We start from the raw sequence: 15299 nt of genomic DNA, 5'->3' as shown, positions 1-15299 counted from the left end.
TGCTCGCCATCACCATCCTAGATGAAGCTTGTAATTTAGTAAACGTGAAGTTCAAGATCAGATGAGGTCTGCGTTTATCCAAGCCACGTCTGCAGTACCTCTCGCACTAATCTTATGCAGAAAATTAATCCAGAATAGCGAAAAGAAAGCACCTTGCTGCCAAATGCTATTTTGCACAATATGATTTATTAAAACAATTTTAATTTCAGATTTTAAGTTAAAATTCATAATTTTGGAATAAACATTTCATAAAATATTCCTATGCAATATTTTTTCGCTATACACAGTCATTTAAAATAGCAAAAATAATGACTAAAACAATTAGTAATTCAGGTGTAGTGTAAATATGAAGGCATAGGTGAGAATTAAGAATAATTTGTCTATAAATTGTTCATTTTAATTGGATATTTAGATAAGGCATTCAATACGGAAAAATATGAGTATGGAAGCGAATAAAAGGTCAATTTTCTCTTAAATCGCCAGTGCTCAGTCTGTTTCAAATTCTGTTGTTTTTTTCCCAGTCAAATATTTATTTCCAGGCAGCTCTGGTACTTCAATTATGCGCAGGTTAAAGATTGTTTTCCTCACCTTTTATAAACTATACTTGCGCATTTTAAAATGTTTGGTTTTCGTGCCTGGGATTGGATTCATTAATTACACTGTTAGGCCAGTGGCGGTGATTTTGTCGATTTCATCATGCCTGGGGACAGCAAGATGCTAAAATAGGGAAACGGAACAGTTTCCATTGGCGGGGGGGCGTGAATATTCCATTTGACTTAGACGGTTGCAGACGGGTGGGTGGTGTGTGAGAGAGAGAGAGAGAGAGAGTGAACTGTGAATAAGAAAGTTCGTTGCGTGGATTGTATGTCAGAAAAATTGAAAAGTAAGATGTGAAAAGTTGGGCCAAATTATCCTCTTCAAGGTACAGTTGGAAATAACCAGTAGCTCGGGGCTCAGCTGAGGAACTCCATCCATATTTACCATCTACCCCGTTAATCCAGAGCTCTTTTGTTAGACTGGGGAGTGGGGAATTAAAATCCACCCCGCTGTTGAGCACGGAGGCAGTTCTCCCACACGGTCCTGTTCCCAGTTGACTAAGTAGGGAGTGCGGTCTTCCATCAGGAAAGGAGAAACAAGCCTTCCCAAAAGGGCAGAGGGACTTATTCTTGTCATTACGAAGCGTGATCGACTCTTTCAAATTGCTTTCCCTCTTCTATAAACCCGCGTTACTATATATCACTTGCTCGGAGTCCTGCGCGGGAGTCTTCAGCCGGCTCTGAGTGAAATCGTTGAAACCTTTGCCTGTTGTGAATGGCTCTGGTTGCAGGGTGTAAGTGAAATACTGCTGCGGCATCAGAAAGCTCGGGGCCTGGCCGATATGTAGGGTCTGTGCAGTCTGCAGGCACCCAGGGGAGCTGTAAACCGGCGGCGGCGACGATGCCACCAGGCACCCGTGTCCTGACTCTGTTCTGCCGATGGAGAATCTGTGAATGGAGCCACCGGTTGAGCTGGAGCTAGTGGCAGTGCTCGACTGCCGGGATGGGGTCCTCAAATGTGTAAAGGTTGGGATCATGGGAATGGTCTCTGTTTGGTGGTTCCTCACTGAGAAACGCATTGGCTGCGGATTTGGTTGCTTGGGTCTAAGGCACGTACAACAGTAAACAGCAACCAGGGAACCGAGGATGATGAAAGCAATGAATATGGAACCGACGATAAGGAACGGCATATAGACGGGCTCTGTAGAAAAACAGAATAATATCGAATTAGTAATCAGCACAGGGAGTGAGATATAGAAACTCCGGGGTAACTATAATCAGAACCAAATACTAATTATATTTCGAGAGATTGCAGAGTGCTAGGTCACCTTGACAGATTCTAAGATAACATCCCTAACTAATCTCCAGAACTCAGCAAAGTGAACATTAACTCATGGGGCAAGAATGTATCTACTCATTGCATGCAGGCGACAAGAGTTTCAGGGGGATATGATGGTTCAATCGCTAAATTGACCCAGTGACCCCAGCTCATGTTCTGGAGGCCCTGGTGCAAATCCCGCCGAAGCAGATAGTGGAATTTGGATTTCCATGAAACTACTTCGATCGGTTGACTAAGAAAACAGTTCTGAAGAAGGGTAATACCCAGATCGTTGACCTTTCCTCCAGATGCTGCCTGGCGCGCTATGTTCTTCCAGCTTCCAGTTGACTAATAAAACCGTTCTTACCTGTACTGACCTACATATGACTCCAGGCCCACAGCAAAGTGGCTGACTCTGAACCGCCGTCTGGGCAATTAGAAATGGGCAATAACTGTGACGCCCACATCTCTTAAATGATTTTATTTATAAATAAAAAGTGCTCATCAATAAAAGGCAATATTGATATATGATCTGAGTTACGTTCTAAATAATAAGTTTCCAACATTCTTCGCTTTTGCTCAAAAATATGAAAAGCAAGTTATTTCCTGCTTCATCTTGAAGTTCGGGACGGAATTCTACCGTAAAACTTGTGGATCACAAGATATAATGAAAAGAAAACTTAGGAGCAGTACGATTCTAAACTTAGAGCAGGTGAGTGCCAGCGTGGGTACTGAGTGAGGTATAGAATCTGTCGAGGCTAACACCAGCTAACCCACAGCCCGGCGTGATCGGGCTAGCGAGTGAACACACACTTTGTGGATGGCCCAGTACCTAACATCCCCGCTCATTCGAATCCAGTTAATGAACGTGTAAGGCAATCCCACCAAAACATAACAGCGCTGAGGACAACTATGGTCCCTCCACCACCTTAAAAACAAAACGTCTTCCCATCTAAAAGGTCTGGCTAGAAAACGGCTGCTCGCTGCTGGCATGGAAATTGATACAGCTCGATGGTGGGGGGCAAGGATGGATGTAAGACGGCGGTACGCCTGCCGTACACAAGCGGGAAAACAAGAAGACGCCAAGCAGCGACGTGCGCTTCATTTTAGCACGAAGTGAAGGAGAGAGAAGTTCTGTAGAAATAATTCCCACTGTTCAGTCAAAATACGAATTGTGCAATTTCTGTCGCTCCAGCAAAACTTCCAAAGAACAAGAAAATCAGTGACATTGATTCAATATGTCTATGTGAAACGTACAATTTTCACCTTTGATGGACATGAAACAGTGTTAAAATTGTTTGTTGCAGAGAGTTGGATATTCTCAATAATCCTTTGTCTCTGGTTCACCTAATTGTGTTGATAATTTGTACGCCCGTTGTTAGTAAGTGCATGTTTTCCTGAAACTATTTCACCCAAGAACCAGAAAATGTCGAGATACCGACGTTAATCGATCCTGCTATATAAATCCTCGAAATAGCTAAACCAGATAAAAAAATAAACAAATTGTGATCATATTTTTCGAACGAGCCTGTAACTCCGACTCCAACGTACCAGTTTCACGAGTAACCCTGTGTGAAAACATTCACAATTTCTGCATTATTTTCAATTAGATAAGGACTTAATCACTGTGAGAAGTCAAAATAATTATTACAAAATGGTATATTACGCCATGCTCCCGAAATATTCTCATAACTCTTAAAAGAAAAACGAACAAAAATCTTAATCCCAATCTTAAACCTGTCCCAGAATACTTTCCTAGATCGCACATTTCCGGGTCTGCAGCAATCTGGCGCATTCTTTTTACACCAACTTTTAATGGATGTATTTGACCTGATGCTGTTTTAAACTAATTTTTAAAAGTGACTGTGCCTGTAAGTTATTTTAAATCGACAGCTGGCCTTTGGCAGAAATAAGAAAAACGCAGCATTTGTGTGTTATTCAGTTTGCCTCCGGTATTTGGCCGCTCTTGTTGGTTCAAAATTTCATTCCAGAAATTATTCTGTGAAAATCCACCCAGACTGACAGTAGTCCTAATAGAATTAAGCCAGATGCGGTGTTGATTTCTCTGAATGCCCTTTCCGACTTGTTGGAGTGTACTTGAGAGTCAAGCGTGAGTTATGGATTTTGGCCGTTTCCACTACTCTGTCCGTTCCTAAATCAATAATTCACCGAGTATTTTTAAAACGTTTTCCACAGAGAGTGAATTCCTCGGCGCTAATCCCACCCCTCAGTGTCCGATATTAGATTTCTGCCTGTCGTAAACCGGGCAGTGCGGAACTCTGCAAATCTAATAGCAAGTGGAGAAAGTTGGAGACTTTTGCTGGTGATCCCAGGAGATCCATCAGTGTCACGTTCCGGGGTATTGCAGTTGTATTTGATAGCATGAAGGAATGTAAAGTGAGACTGGATCTCTTAGGGTTATCAATAGAAAAGCTGTCACAGACACTCGTTTAGACTGGCTTAGCTTTCTGTCCCTTTATACGTGGAGCTAATGCAATTTCATGCTCATCTGATTCACTGCAATTTCACTTCCCAATATAAGCGCACCACTTAAAGAGACACTATCCCTTCCCGTGCACCTATCCATCTCCCGCTGTAATGGGATCTGCCATAAATTAAACTAATCTAATTCGACACCCAACCCTTGCGCACACCGCTTCACGGTGTAGCACGGATGTGCTGAATCTCAATATCAGTTTGGAAAAGAAATACGTTATTAAACTTTCTTTGGGGTGCAGACTGTAAAAGGACGGGGGGTGGCAACAACCCAATTAACAACTTTTTAAAAAAATGTTCTAAAACTACTTCCAATTGTCTCTCAAGAGCTAACCACTCGCCGCCGGAGGCTCCAGTTTATAGAATATGGTGAGTTCCAGCTTAACGTTCTGCTGAATGTTGGTCAAAAACCACTCCATTTCTCCCCATTCCTGGAAATCTAACTCCAGGGGAGAAACCAAATGCATCAAACGATTCCGAAAAATGTCCACCCGCTGACCAGATATTGCGAATGATCTTTCTCAGATTAGCAGACTTTAAAATGAGGTTTTACAGTCAAACCACAAACAATTGTAGTAACACAGGCTGCGTTTAGGGCGATGCTCCTAGAGTCACACACGGCTATAATGTTTACAAATAAACTAGAGAAAGTTTCAAACGGGACGAATCGCAAAAACAGAAGCCGGGGTTTAAAAAAAAATGCCAATATGGGGAAAAAATACAAATTGTAACCAAAGGAGTGCGATTTCAGGGGAATGACATACCGACGTGTATTGAAGAACAATTATTAATTGGGGAGAGAAACGTGTGTATATTTCAGAGAGAACAAATGCCAAACCTAGACTAAAATCCCATTGTTAGGATTAGATTTGTTTTTTTTTCCCCTGTTACTGCCGTTCAGAGCGAACAGATCAGCTGGCCGAGACTGCTGTGTTTCTCATCTGCAATAAACTCTGCTGGGAGATCGTAAAGACAAACTTTAGGGAACTGATTGTTTTCAATAACTCTCACCACCGCGAATTTTTGTACTTTAATCACATTTCGCGGCTTTATATCATTCCACCCGAGCATCGATTATTTATAAATACCATGTGCAGTGGCGTTAAGCCCAGAAATGGTTGTGTAGCCGCAGCCTCGGCTCTGGGTCTCCGGGGGGTCTGAGACTTACGTGCTGAGTAATCGGGGTTCTGCTGCTCTCTGTCGTTGGTACAAAGCCCCTGGTCCAGCCTGGCCTCAGCGGCCGCACAGCAGTAACGTAGAGAACACGAGCCGCAGCAGGTCGTGGCGTCCGTTGTATCATAATCCTCAGGACACTGGAAGCCGTCGTGCCATTTGCCCGCATTGTCGATCCAACCGTGGCAGAACTCCCCCTGGGCACCGCAGATGCCAACACTCCAGGTGAAGAGGCCGAGGACCAGGCAAGGTAACACAGCCAGCATCCTGCCTCAATCCCCTGGGCGACCCGCTCTCCCCGTTTTACTGCAGCGCAACTGCTGCACTTCGCATCGTCTCGTTAAAACTCATCCTGTTTTGAAAAGTCCTCCTCATGGCGCGGACGTAGAGCTTCATAATAGGGCCAAAAGTGTCCTTTTCTTTTAAATGGCTTGCAAACAAAGTTTTGTTTTCCGTTGCCTGGACTAGTTTTTCTTTCTAAGCAATTCCCGAAACAATGGTGAGCGGTGAGAGTGGGCTCTTTAAGATTGTAGCCTGCAGGAATATCCTGAAAGTCTCATTGTTAACAGCACAACTCCAGGAAAAGATCCCCAGCAAACCTCAGGTGCCTTATTTCAGGTCAATGCGGATCGACCCGAGGACTCAGTATTTGTTCTGTTTGCATTAGCAAATGGAAGGCAAAAAAAAAGTTCAGCTGAGTTTAAAATCATTTGTGATCTGATCTGTTCCCCAAGCGCCTAATGGGGCTTGGCAATATAGAACTGCCCTTTACAGACAAAACCTTTTCTTGAACCATTAACGGCTGACAACCCGTTGCAAATATGTCCCCACCCCCGTTCAAATGTTCTTCGCAGTTACCTCAGTGTTAACGTTCGAGCTTCCCGGGGCTGACAGCTCCGGGCTCTGGGCAGGACAGCAGAGGTTCCCTCCCACACGCTCCAGCCCCTCCCAGCCGAGCCGAGCGCGCTTCCGACGCACGTGCCCGCGCCAACGCCCCGCTGAACGCGCCCCCGTGAACACCGATAGCACACAGTAAACGCGCGGGATCGATTTCTGTCTGTAGTAGGAACTTCAGTTCAAACTCGAGATGTTTGAGGAAGATTCAGTCAAATGGTATGGCCCTCTGGAGAGTTTTCCGCGCCCCTCAGTGGCGGTCTGGTTGCATTAGTTTTCATTCACTGGGCACAGCTGCTACCTTCCATTTCTAGCTGCCGTTCAGAAGGTGGAATGAAGCCTTTTCTTTGAACCGCTGTAGTCCATACGGTAAACGTACTGCAGAAATATAAAGAGTGATGAGAATTTAAGAAGTAGTAGAATTGTACGCGATTAATTCTCCCCCACCGTTCAACGAGATCCTGGCTGATTCGATAATCATTCTTTCATAGAACTCTTGATTCGTTTACTAATTAACAATCTGTTCTTCTTAGATTTGAGTACATTTAATGACACAGCCCTAATAGCCTTCTGCAGTAAGCAATGCCAGTGTACAATTTCCCAGTATTATGGTGTAACTTTGTTGCAACTTACCTGTCCCGAAGAACGGGGTACATGATGACCGACAACATTTCTGCGGTAACAAAGTGTGGAGCTGGATGAACACAGCAGGCCAAGCAACATCTCAGGACCACAAAAGCTGACGTTTCGGGCCTAGACCCTTCATCAGAGAGGGGGATGGGGAGAGGGTTCTGGAATAAATAGGGAGAGAGGGGGAGGCGGACCGAAGATGGAGAGAAAAGAAGATAGGTGGAGAGGAGAGTATATGTGGGGAGGTAGGGAGGAGATAGGTCAGTCCAGGGAAGATGGACAGGTCAAGGAGGCGGGATGAGGTGGCAGGTAGGAACTGGAGGTGCGGCTTGAGGTGGGAGGAAGGGATGGGTGAGAGGAAGAACAGGTTAGGGAGGCAGAGACAGGCTGTGCTGGTTTTGGGATGCAGTGGGGGGAGGGGACGAGCTGAGCTCGTTTTGTGATGCATTGGGGGGAGGGGAAGAACTGGGCTGGTTTTGGGATGCAGTGGGGGAAGGGGAGATTTTGAATCTTGTGAAGTCCACATTGATACCATTGGGCTGCCGGGTTCCCAAGCGGAATATGACTTGCTGTTCCTGCAAACTTCGGGTGGCATCATTGTGGCACTGCAGGAAGCCCATGATGGACAGGTCGTCTGAGGAATAGGAGGGGGAGTTGAAATGGTTCGCGACTGGGAGGTGCAGTTGTTTGTTGCGAACCAGGCGGAGGTGTTCTGCAAAGCGGTCCCCAAGCCTCCGCTTGGTTTCCCCAATGTAGTGGAAGCCACACCGGGTGCAATGGATACAATATACCACATTGGCAGATGTGCAGGTGAACATCTGCTTGATGTAGAAGGTCAGCTTGGGGCCTGGAATGGGGGTGTGGGGGCAAGTGTAGCATTTCCTGCGGTTGCAGGGGAAGGTGCCGGGTGTGGTGGGGTTGGAGGGGAGTGTGGAGCGGACAAGAGAGTCACAGAGAGAGTGGTCTCTCCGGAAGGCAGACAAGGGTGGGGATGGAAAAATGGCTTGGGTGGTGGGGTCGGATTGTAGATGGTGGAAGTGTGGGAGGATGATACATTGTATCCAGAGGTTGGTGGGGTGTTATGTGAGAACGAGGGGGATCCTCTGGGGGCGGTTGTGGCGGGGGGGTGTGAGGGATGTGTTGCGAGAAATGCGGGAGACATGGTCAAGGGTGTTCTCAACCACTGCTGGGGGAAAGTTGCGGTCCTTGAAGAACTTGGACATCTGGGATGTACGGGAGTGGAATGCCTCATCCTGGGAGCAGATGTGGCGGAGGCGGAGGAATTGGGAATAGGGGATGGAATTTTTGCAGGAGGGTGGGTGGGAGGAGGTGTATTCTAGGTAGCTGTGGGAGTTAGTGGGCTTGAAATGAACATCAGCTTCTAGCTGGTTACCTGAGATGGAGACTGAGAGGTCCAGGAAGGTGAGGGATGTGTTGGAGGTGGCCCAGGTGAACTTGAGGTTGGGGTGGAAGGTGTTGGTAAAGTGGATGAATTGTTCGAGCTCCTCTGGGAGCAAGAGGGCGGCGCCGATACAGTCATCAATGTAACAGAGGAAGAGGTGGGGTTTGGGGCCTGTGTAGGTGCGGAAGAGGGACTGTTGCACGTAACCTACAAAGAGGCAGGCATAGCTTGGGCCCATGCGGGTACCCATGGCCACCCCCTTTGTCTGTAGGAAGTGGGAGGAATCGAAAGAGAAGTTGTTGAGGGTGAGGACAAGTTTGGCTAGGTGGATGAGGGTGTCGGTGGAGGGGGATTGGTCGGTCCTGCGGGACAGGAAGAAGCGGAGGGCCTTGAGGCCATCTGCATGAGGAATACAGGTGTATAGGGACTGGACATCCATGGTGAAAATGAGGTGTTGGGGGCCGGGGGATTGGAAGTCCTGGAGGAGGTGGAGGGCGTGGGTGGTGTCACGGACATAGGTGGGGAGTTCCTGGACCAAAGGGAAGAAAATGGAGTCCAGATAGGTGGAGATGAGTTCGATGGGGCAGGAGCAGGCTGAGACAATGGGTCGACCAGGGCAGGCAAGTTTGTGGATTTTGGGAAGGAGATAGAAATGGGCCATGCGGGGTTGGCGAACAATGAGGTTGGAGGCTGTGGGTGGGAGGTGCCCTGAGGTGATGAGGTCATGGATGGTGTTGGAGATGATGGTTTGGTGCTCGGGGGTGGGGTCATGATCAAGGGGGTGGTAGGAGGTGGTGTCGGAGAGTTGGCGTTTGGCCTCGGCGATGTAGAGGTCAGTGCACCATACTACCACTGCGCCACCCTTGTCTGCGGGTTTGATGGTGAGGTTGGGGTTGGAGCGGAGGGCTGCCCGTTCTGAGGGGGAGAGTTTGGAGTGGGTGAGAGGGGTGGAGAGGTTGAGCAGGTTGATGTCTTGACTGCAGTTGGAACATTTCTGCGGTGTTTCTGTAGATCTTTCACGAAAGTTGGTAGGGAAGATCTGAATTCACGAAGGAAATTCCATATGTTTTAATTTAATATTGTGACTTGTATCTAGGTACAGTGAAAAGGCTATAATGTTGGCATGCTGTGATGCCATCTTAGATTACAAAATAAATTACTGAATAAATAGTATAAATTTTAAAATATTGAATATTAATTTGATGTTACTGGACCTTAAACATCTTCAAAAATGTTGATCCTTCCCTCTGGAGCCTTCAACCTCTCTGCTCCTCCAGTCATTACCATCTAACATCATCCCCATGGTTCTGGCGATGCAGAGGGCTTTCAGGATTGACTCAACTTGCCATTTGTTATATAGTACACAATTTTTAAAATGGCCCCAAATGATCACAAATGGCCTTTTCTGCCGCCACCATTTATTTATTGTACGGGGTTTTGCATTTAAACAAGAAAGATGTACAGCAGGAACAATTTCACAGCTCCAAATTCAGGCAAGGAGTGCATAATTTTGGGATTTATAAAGAAAAAGTCAGTGGTCACGTTATTAAGAGTCTTGTGGTCAAAAAGAATCAAAGTTGCCAAACCACTGTGAGGTATTCAGATTGAAATCGCTGCTACTGGCATCAAGAGAGTCTGAATAAAACCACATATGTGAATGTATTTTACAAACCTAGATCTGGAAAGAAATTTAAATAAAAACAGAGAAAAGTTTGCACAAAATGTATGATGCAATCAGATCATCTGCCCAATTAGGCCACGGAGCGACTCGTGTGAAATGGTTGTGCCTAATATTTTTGAGAAAGACTAGCAATGTACCAGCATTGATCCTACTGTTTATTAGGGAAAGATGGGAAACCAGGCATAAAAGGTGCCATTTAAAAGCGTTCAGCACGACTTAAAAGGGAAATGTCATTGGCATTTTTAATTGAATAGTACATTACAAATGGCAAGTAGTGTAAATCCTGAATGCCCTCTGCATCAGACCTCCCAACATGACCCTCTTTTAATTTTCTTGAGTACTCCTGACCCTGTTCTCCTATTTCCATGTGCTGTTTGTGATCACAGCAGCTTTCAACGCCAGACCACTATCTGCTGCTACTCCCATTACATGCACCTTTTAGTGCTCTCATATTTAGTTGCTTCACCTCTTCACATATGTTCCATCTATTAGACACCACCACACCAATCTACCTCAGTAAACATATCCTCACAGTCCCTTCTTCATTTTGAACAATGTTGCACAATACCCCCAGGAGCAGACCAGCCACAGAAAAGGGCATTGTCCTATCACTTAGAAGTGGCAATAAAAATATGGCCAAAGGCATGTCAGGAATGTTGCACCTGGTGAAACTGAAGGATGCATTCTGTGCTCCTGAGATGCTGCTTGGCCTGCTGTGTTCATCCAGCCTCACATTTTATTATCTTGGAATCTCCAGCATCTGCAGTTCCCATTATCTCTGATGCATTCTGCAGGGTGTTTTTTATCTTAACCTCTTTGACTGGACAGGTAGGGTTCGGAACAATGGTATTAGCATATCTTGTGTATCTAGATCCAAACTTGATATTCCTGTAGAAATCCTGAATTCAACAGGAAAACAGTAGTTTGTGGATAGAGAGAAGAATATTTGAATCATTTCTGGTGGTGCATCGCATGTGGATTGCAGGGCTAAAAAGTAAAGGTGACATGCACATGACCTGGAAGTGCAGACCAAGTCAGCAGTTTGCTAGAACCCAACAGTCAAAACAAGTGACTTCTGCGTGTGTTTCTCTCATCTCTGAATTGGCAGTAGATTTGCTTCTGTTTTTGCAAAAATACTTGGAAGTTTAGGTGTTTACATTTAGTTACAGAACGAGCCACTGAAACCAGAGATTTGAACAGGTTCAAATTGGATAACAAGTTTGGAAGGAATGCCTTGGAAATAGTCATGTAATCTATTGTAAATCTTACTTAATACCTTCTCCACATATTCTGCCCACCTGCCTCTGTGATTCCTTGCTGTTAGGTCCTTCTCATCTATTTCCTGATCCATCAGAGACAGTGGTTGAATAACAACATAGGAATACTGAGCACACACCATAATTTAAGCTTGTCCATGCTGAAGGATCTCTGCAACCTCATCACAGTTCAACCCCCGCACCACAGAAAGATCTGTTCGAGGAAATTTACCAAGCACATATGTACAAGAACAAGGACAAAACGCTAGTGGGTGCACTAATAACCTCATTCTGCCTCAGATACCCATTTTATAAGACCAGCCTGTAAACTGATAACTGCACCACCAGATGCCAGCCCAAAAAAGCTATGTAGGATATTGGTGAACATCAAGGAGTCCAGCTCACAGGACATAAAAACAATGTTTCTTCTCTTTTCAGACAGCCCCTCTGGGCTAGCAAGGTGTAGAGCTGGATGAATATGGGAGACCAGGCAGCTTCAGAGGAACAGGAAAGCTGATGTTTCAGGTCTGGACTTTTCCCTCTGGGCTAAGGATGACTTTCTTCCATCAAGAATTACGATTCCTGTGGTGAGAGAGCAGTGTAATGCTGGATCTGCAGTCGGTCACAGGTGCTTGAAACATAAAAGTTAGGAGAAGGAGGAGACTATTCGGCCCTTTGGGCTTGCTCTACCATTTGTCATGATCATGGCTGATCATCCAATTCAATAGCCTAATTCGGTTTTTCCCCATAACCTTTGATCCCCTTCACCCCAAGTGCTATATCCAGTCGCCTCTTGAATACAATCAATGTTTTGGCATCAACTACTTCCTGTGATGTTGAATTCCACAGGCTCACCACTCTTTGAGAGAAGAAATGTCTCCTCATCTCCGTTCTAAATCATCTACCCTATATTCTCGTACTGTGACCCTTGGTTCTGGACACACCCACCATTGGGAACATCCTCCCTGCATCTACCCTGTCCAGCCCTGTTAAAATTTTATAGGCTTCTGTGAGATCCACCCTCATTCATCTGGACTCCAGCAAAAACAATCACACCCTCATCAATCTCTCCTCCAACGCCAGACCCACCATCCCCCGAGCCAGCCTGGTAAACCATCACTGCACTCCCTTGAGAGCATGAGAATCCTTCCTCAGAAAAGGACACCAAAACTGCATGCAATATTCTAGGTGTGGCCCCACCAAGGCCCTGTACAACTACAACAACACTTCCCTGCTCCTGTACTCAAAATGTCTTGCAATGAAGGCCAACATACCTTCTTTACTGCCTCCTGCACCTGCATGCTTACCTTCAGTGACTGGTGCACAAGGACACCTGCGTCCCATGCACACTCCTCTCTCCTAATTTACAGTCATTCAGGTAGTAACCTGTCTTCTTGTTTTTGCTTCCGAAATGAATAACCTCACATTTATCCAAATTATGCTGCATCTGCCGTTGATTTCCCCACTTAGCCAACCTGGCCAGATCATGCTGAAGGACCTTTGCATCCTCGTCACAGTTCACCCTCCCACCCAACGTGGTATCATCTGCAAACTTGGATGTGTTACATTTTGTTCCCTCATCCAAATCATTAATATATATTGTGAATAGCTGGGGTCCCAGTACTGATCCCTGTGGCACCCCACCAGTTACTGCCTGCCAAATTGAAAAGGACCCATTAATTCCTACTCATTGTTTCCTCTCTGCTAACCAGTTTCCTATCCATCTCAGTACACTTATCCCAATCCCATGCGCTTTAATCTTGCACACTAATCTCTTATTTGGGAGCCAGTTAGTGAGAGACTCTGTTTCCTCATACTCCTGCTGTTGTTTGCCACCCGAGGCACTTGGGAATGCCCAAGATGGTTAGCATTTTAGCAGTTTATTCTTCTCCAGTTCGGGAAGTCCAAAACGAGAAATTCCCATGAGTTTTTAGGGATGTTGTATCTTGAGTGATGCCTTCAGAAAATTCTTGAAGCGTTTTCTCTGCTTTCTTGGTAAAGTTTGGAGTGGAGAGCTTGTTTTGAGTGTCTTATATCAGGCATGTGGAAAATGTGTCCTACATAATGCTGTAGAATGTAGTAAACCAGTTCCTCAAGGTTGGGGCTGTTGGCATGAGAGTAGTTATTGACATTTGAGAACTTCTCCTGCCATTGGATTTCCAGATTTGTAGAGGCATTGCTGGTGATGTTTCGGCCTGGGTTTGAGAAGCTCACTGTACAGTGTTCATGCCTCTGACACATACAAAAAACAGGCATCACCATTGCTGTGCAGACTGCGAGCTTGGTGCTGGTTTTGGGGTCTTTGTTATCAAACACTGTGTTCCTCAGATGACCAAAAGTTGCACTGACAGGCTAGAGGTGATGTTGAGCTTCATTATCCATGTCTGACCTCATTCAAAGGATTCTGCTGAGTTATGAGAATTGATCCAAATTGTCCAGTGCCTTGCTGTTGATCTTGATTGTTGAAGGACAGTGTTGTGTGGCAGGAGTAGATTGGTAGAGGACCATTGCCTTCTGGATATTTACCTGGAGGTCTATTCTTTCCCTCACCTTTGTGTGTGTACATGTGCTTGCCTCTGGGGAATGTCGCTTGGTGACTTGTGTTGTGGTGGTCTTGGTTTTGGACTTGAGCTGCTGCAGGTTGAACAGTTTCGTGCTCGTTCTATGGAGAATCTGCGCTCAGCAGGAAGCTTCATTGACATGAGCATATTCATCGCCTTGTAGTGTGGAAGATGGAGAAGAGAGGTGATGTGATGACAGGACCTTGCTTGATCGCAGTTTGCATACAGTTGATAGTTCATTCGTTGATGAGGACAGTGGTGAATTCTTATGGGCAAGCAAATTTTAGGAGGACACTTCACAGTTTCTCCCAGCTGACAAATTTCAAAGTTTTTGTGAGATTGAAGAAGGCCATGTATAAAAGTTGCTGCTGTTCCCTGCACTTTTCTTGGAAAGATTCTGCTGTGGAGATCAAGCCCACAATATTTTCCTGATGGGGAGAATCTGCATTGTGATGCTGGCAGTATTGCTTCAGCCACTGGGAGAAATTGGTTGAGAAAAGTTTTGCAATGATCTTCCATGTGGCAGATAGTAGAGATCTGTCTGTAATTACTGCAATCGGTCTTATGCCTTTCCTTGCAGATGGTCTCCATTACGGTGTTTCGGAGATCTGCTGGCATGTTCTTCTCCTTCTAAATGAAGGCGATTTATTTGTGCCAAGAGTGTTTCCTTGGTGGCCTTGCTTCTCTGCTGTTGGTATAGCATTTTCAAATTTATGCTGGTTTGGTGTTTTGCTGACATAGTGGTGGGAGTATGCTGTGGTCTGTAGCCAAGGGCCCATACATTGAGAATTGAATTTTGGGTGAGGAAATTCACTAAGTGTTCCTTCTAACAAATGCTGACTGCATTTCAATCCTTTGTGAGTGCTACTGTGTTCTTAGCTCTGAATGGGATAAAGCCTCCGATGCTTTGGCTGTGCTGAAGAATCAATGCATCTCATGACCATCAGCAAGTTGCTGGATTTTATAGAGTATTGGAGATTTTACAGCCTGGGAAGAGACCCTTCGGCCTATAGTGTCCACGAGGGTCACCAAGCATCCGTCCGTTCTAATTTCATTTTCTAGCTCTTGGCCCATAGTTTTATATGCTGTTGCATTTCAAGGGCTTATCCAAATAGTTTTTAAATGCCTTGAGCACTCCTATCTCTCCCACTGTTTCTGGCTGTGGGTCCTAGATATCCACAACCCTCTGGGTGAAAACATTTCCCCCCCAAACCCCTTGAAATCTCTGACTCCTTACCTTAAAACTGCGCCCCCAGTTATTAGCCCCTCTACTAACGGGAAACCTTTCTTTCTTTCTATCCTATCTCTGCCCCTCAGGTTTTGAGTTGGATAATCATTGTGAATGGTGAGCA

At 45.5% G+C, this 15299-nt stretch overlaps 1 protein-coding gene across 1 annotated transcript; it reads right to left on the bottom strand.

Moving 5' to 3' along the window:
* Positions 1-339: 339 nt before the first annotated feature.
* On the bottom strand, positions 340-7114 carry shisa3 (shisa family member 3). Its single transcript, XM_048522018.2, has 3 exons — positions 7051-7114; positions 5519-6795; positions 340-1737 (listed from the first exon to the last, which is right to left on the bottom strand). Exons 2-3 carry the CDS (start codon positions 5787-5789, stop codon positions 1214-1216), a joined length of 795 nt encoding a protein of 264 aa, XP_048377975.1. The 5' UTR covers positions 5790-6795; positions 7051-7114; the 3' UTR covers positions 340-1213.
* Between the last annotated feature and the right edge of the window lie 8185 nt (positions 7115-15299).

The sequence above is a fragment of the Stegostoma tigrinum genome, chromosome 1 (assembly GCF_030684315.1).
Source record: "Stegostoma tigrinum isolate sSteTig4 chromosome 1, sSteTig4.hap1, whole genome shotgun sequence".
NCBI lineage: Eukaryota > Metazoa > Chordata > Chondrichthyes > Orectolobiformes > Stegostomatidae > Stegostoma > Stegostoma tigrinum.
This window is presented reverse-complemented; position numbering and strand designations above follow the sequence as displayed.

What these genes read in the sequence shown, in the direction of transcription:
- shisa3 (XM_048522018.2), bottom strand. Translation starts at nt 5,789, where the DNA reads ATGCTGGCTGTGTTACCTTGCCTGGTCCTCGGCCTCTTCACCTGGAGT. An exon ending in GAACCCCGATTACTCAGCAC is followed by an intron (nt 1,738 to 5,518) that starts GTAAGTCTCAGA and finishes GTTTTTCTACAG; the next exon opens with AGCCCGTCTATATGCCGTTC.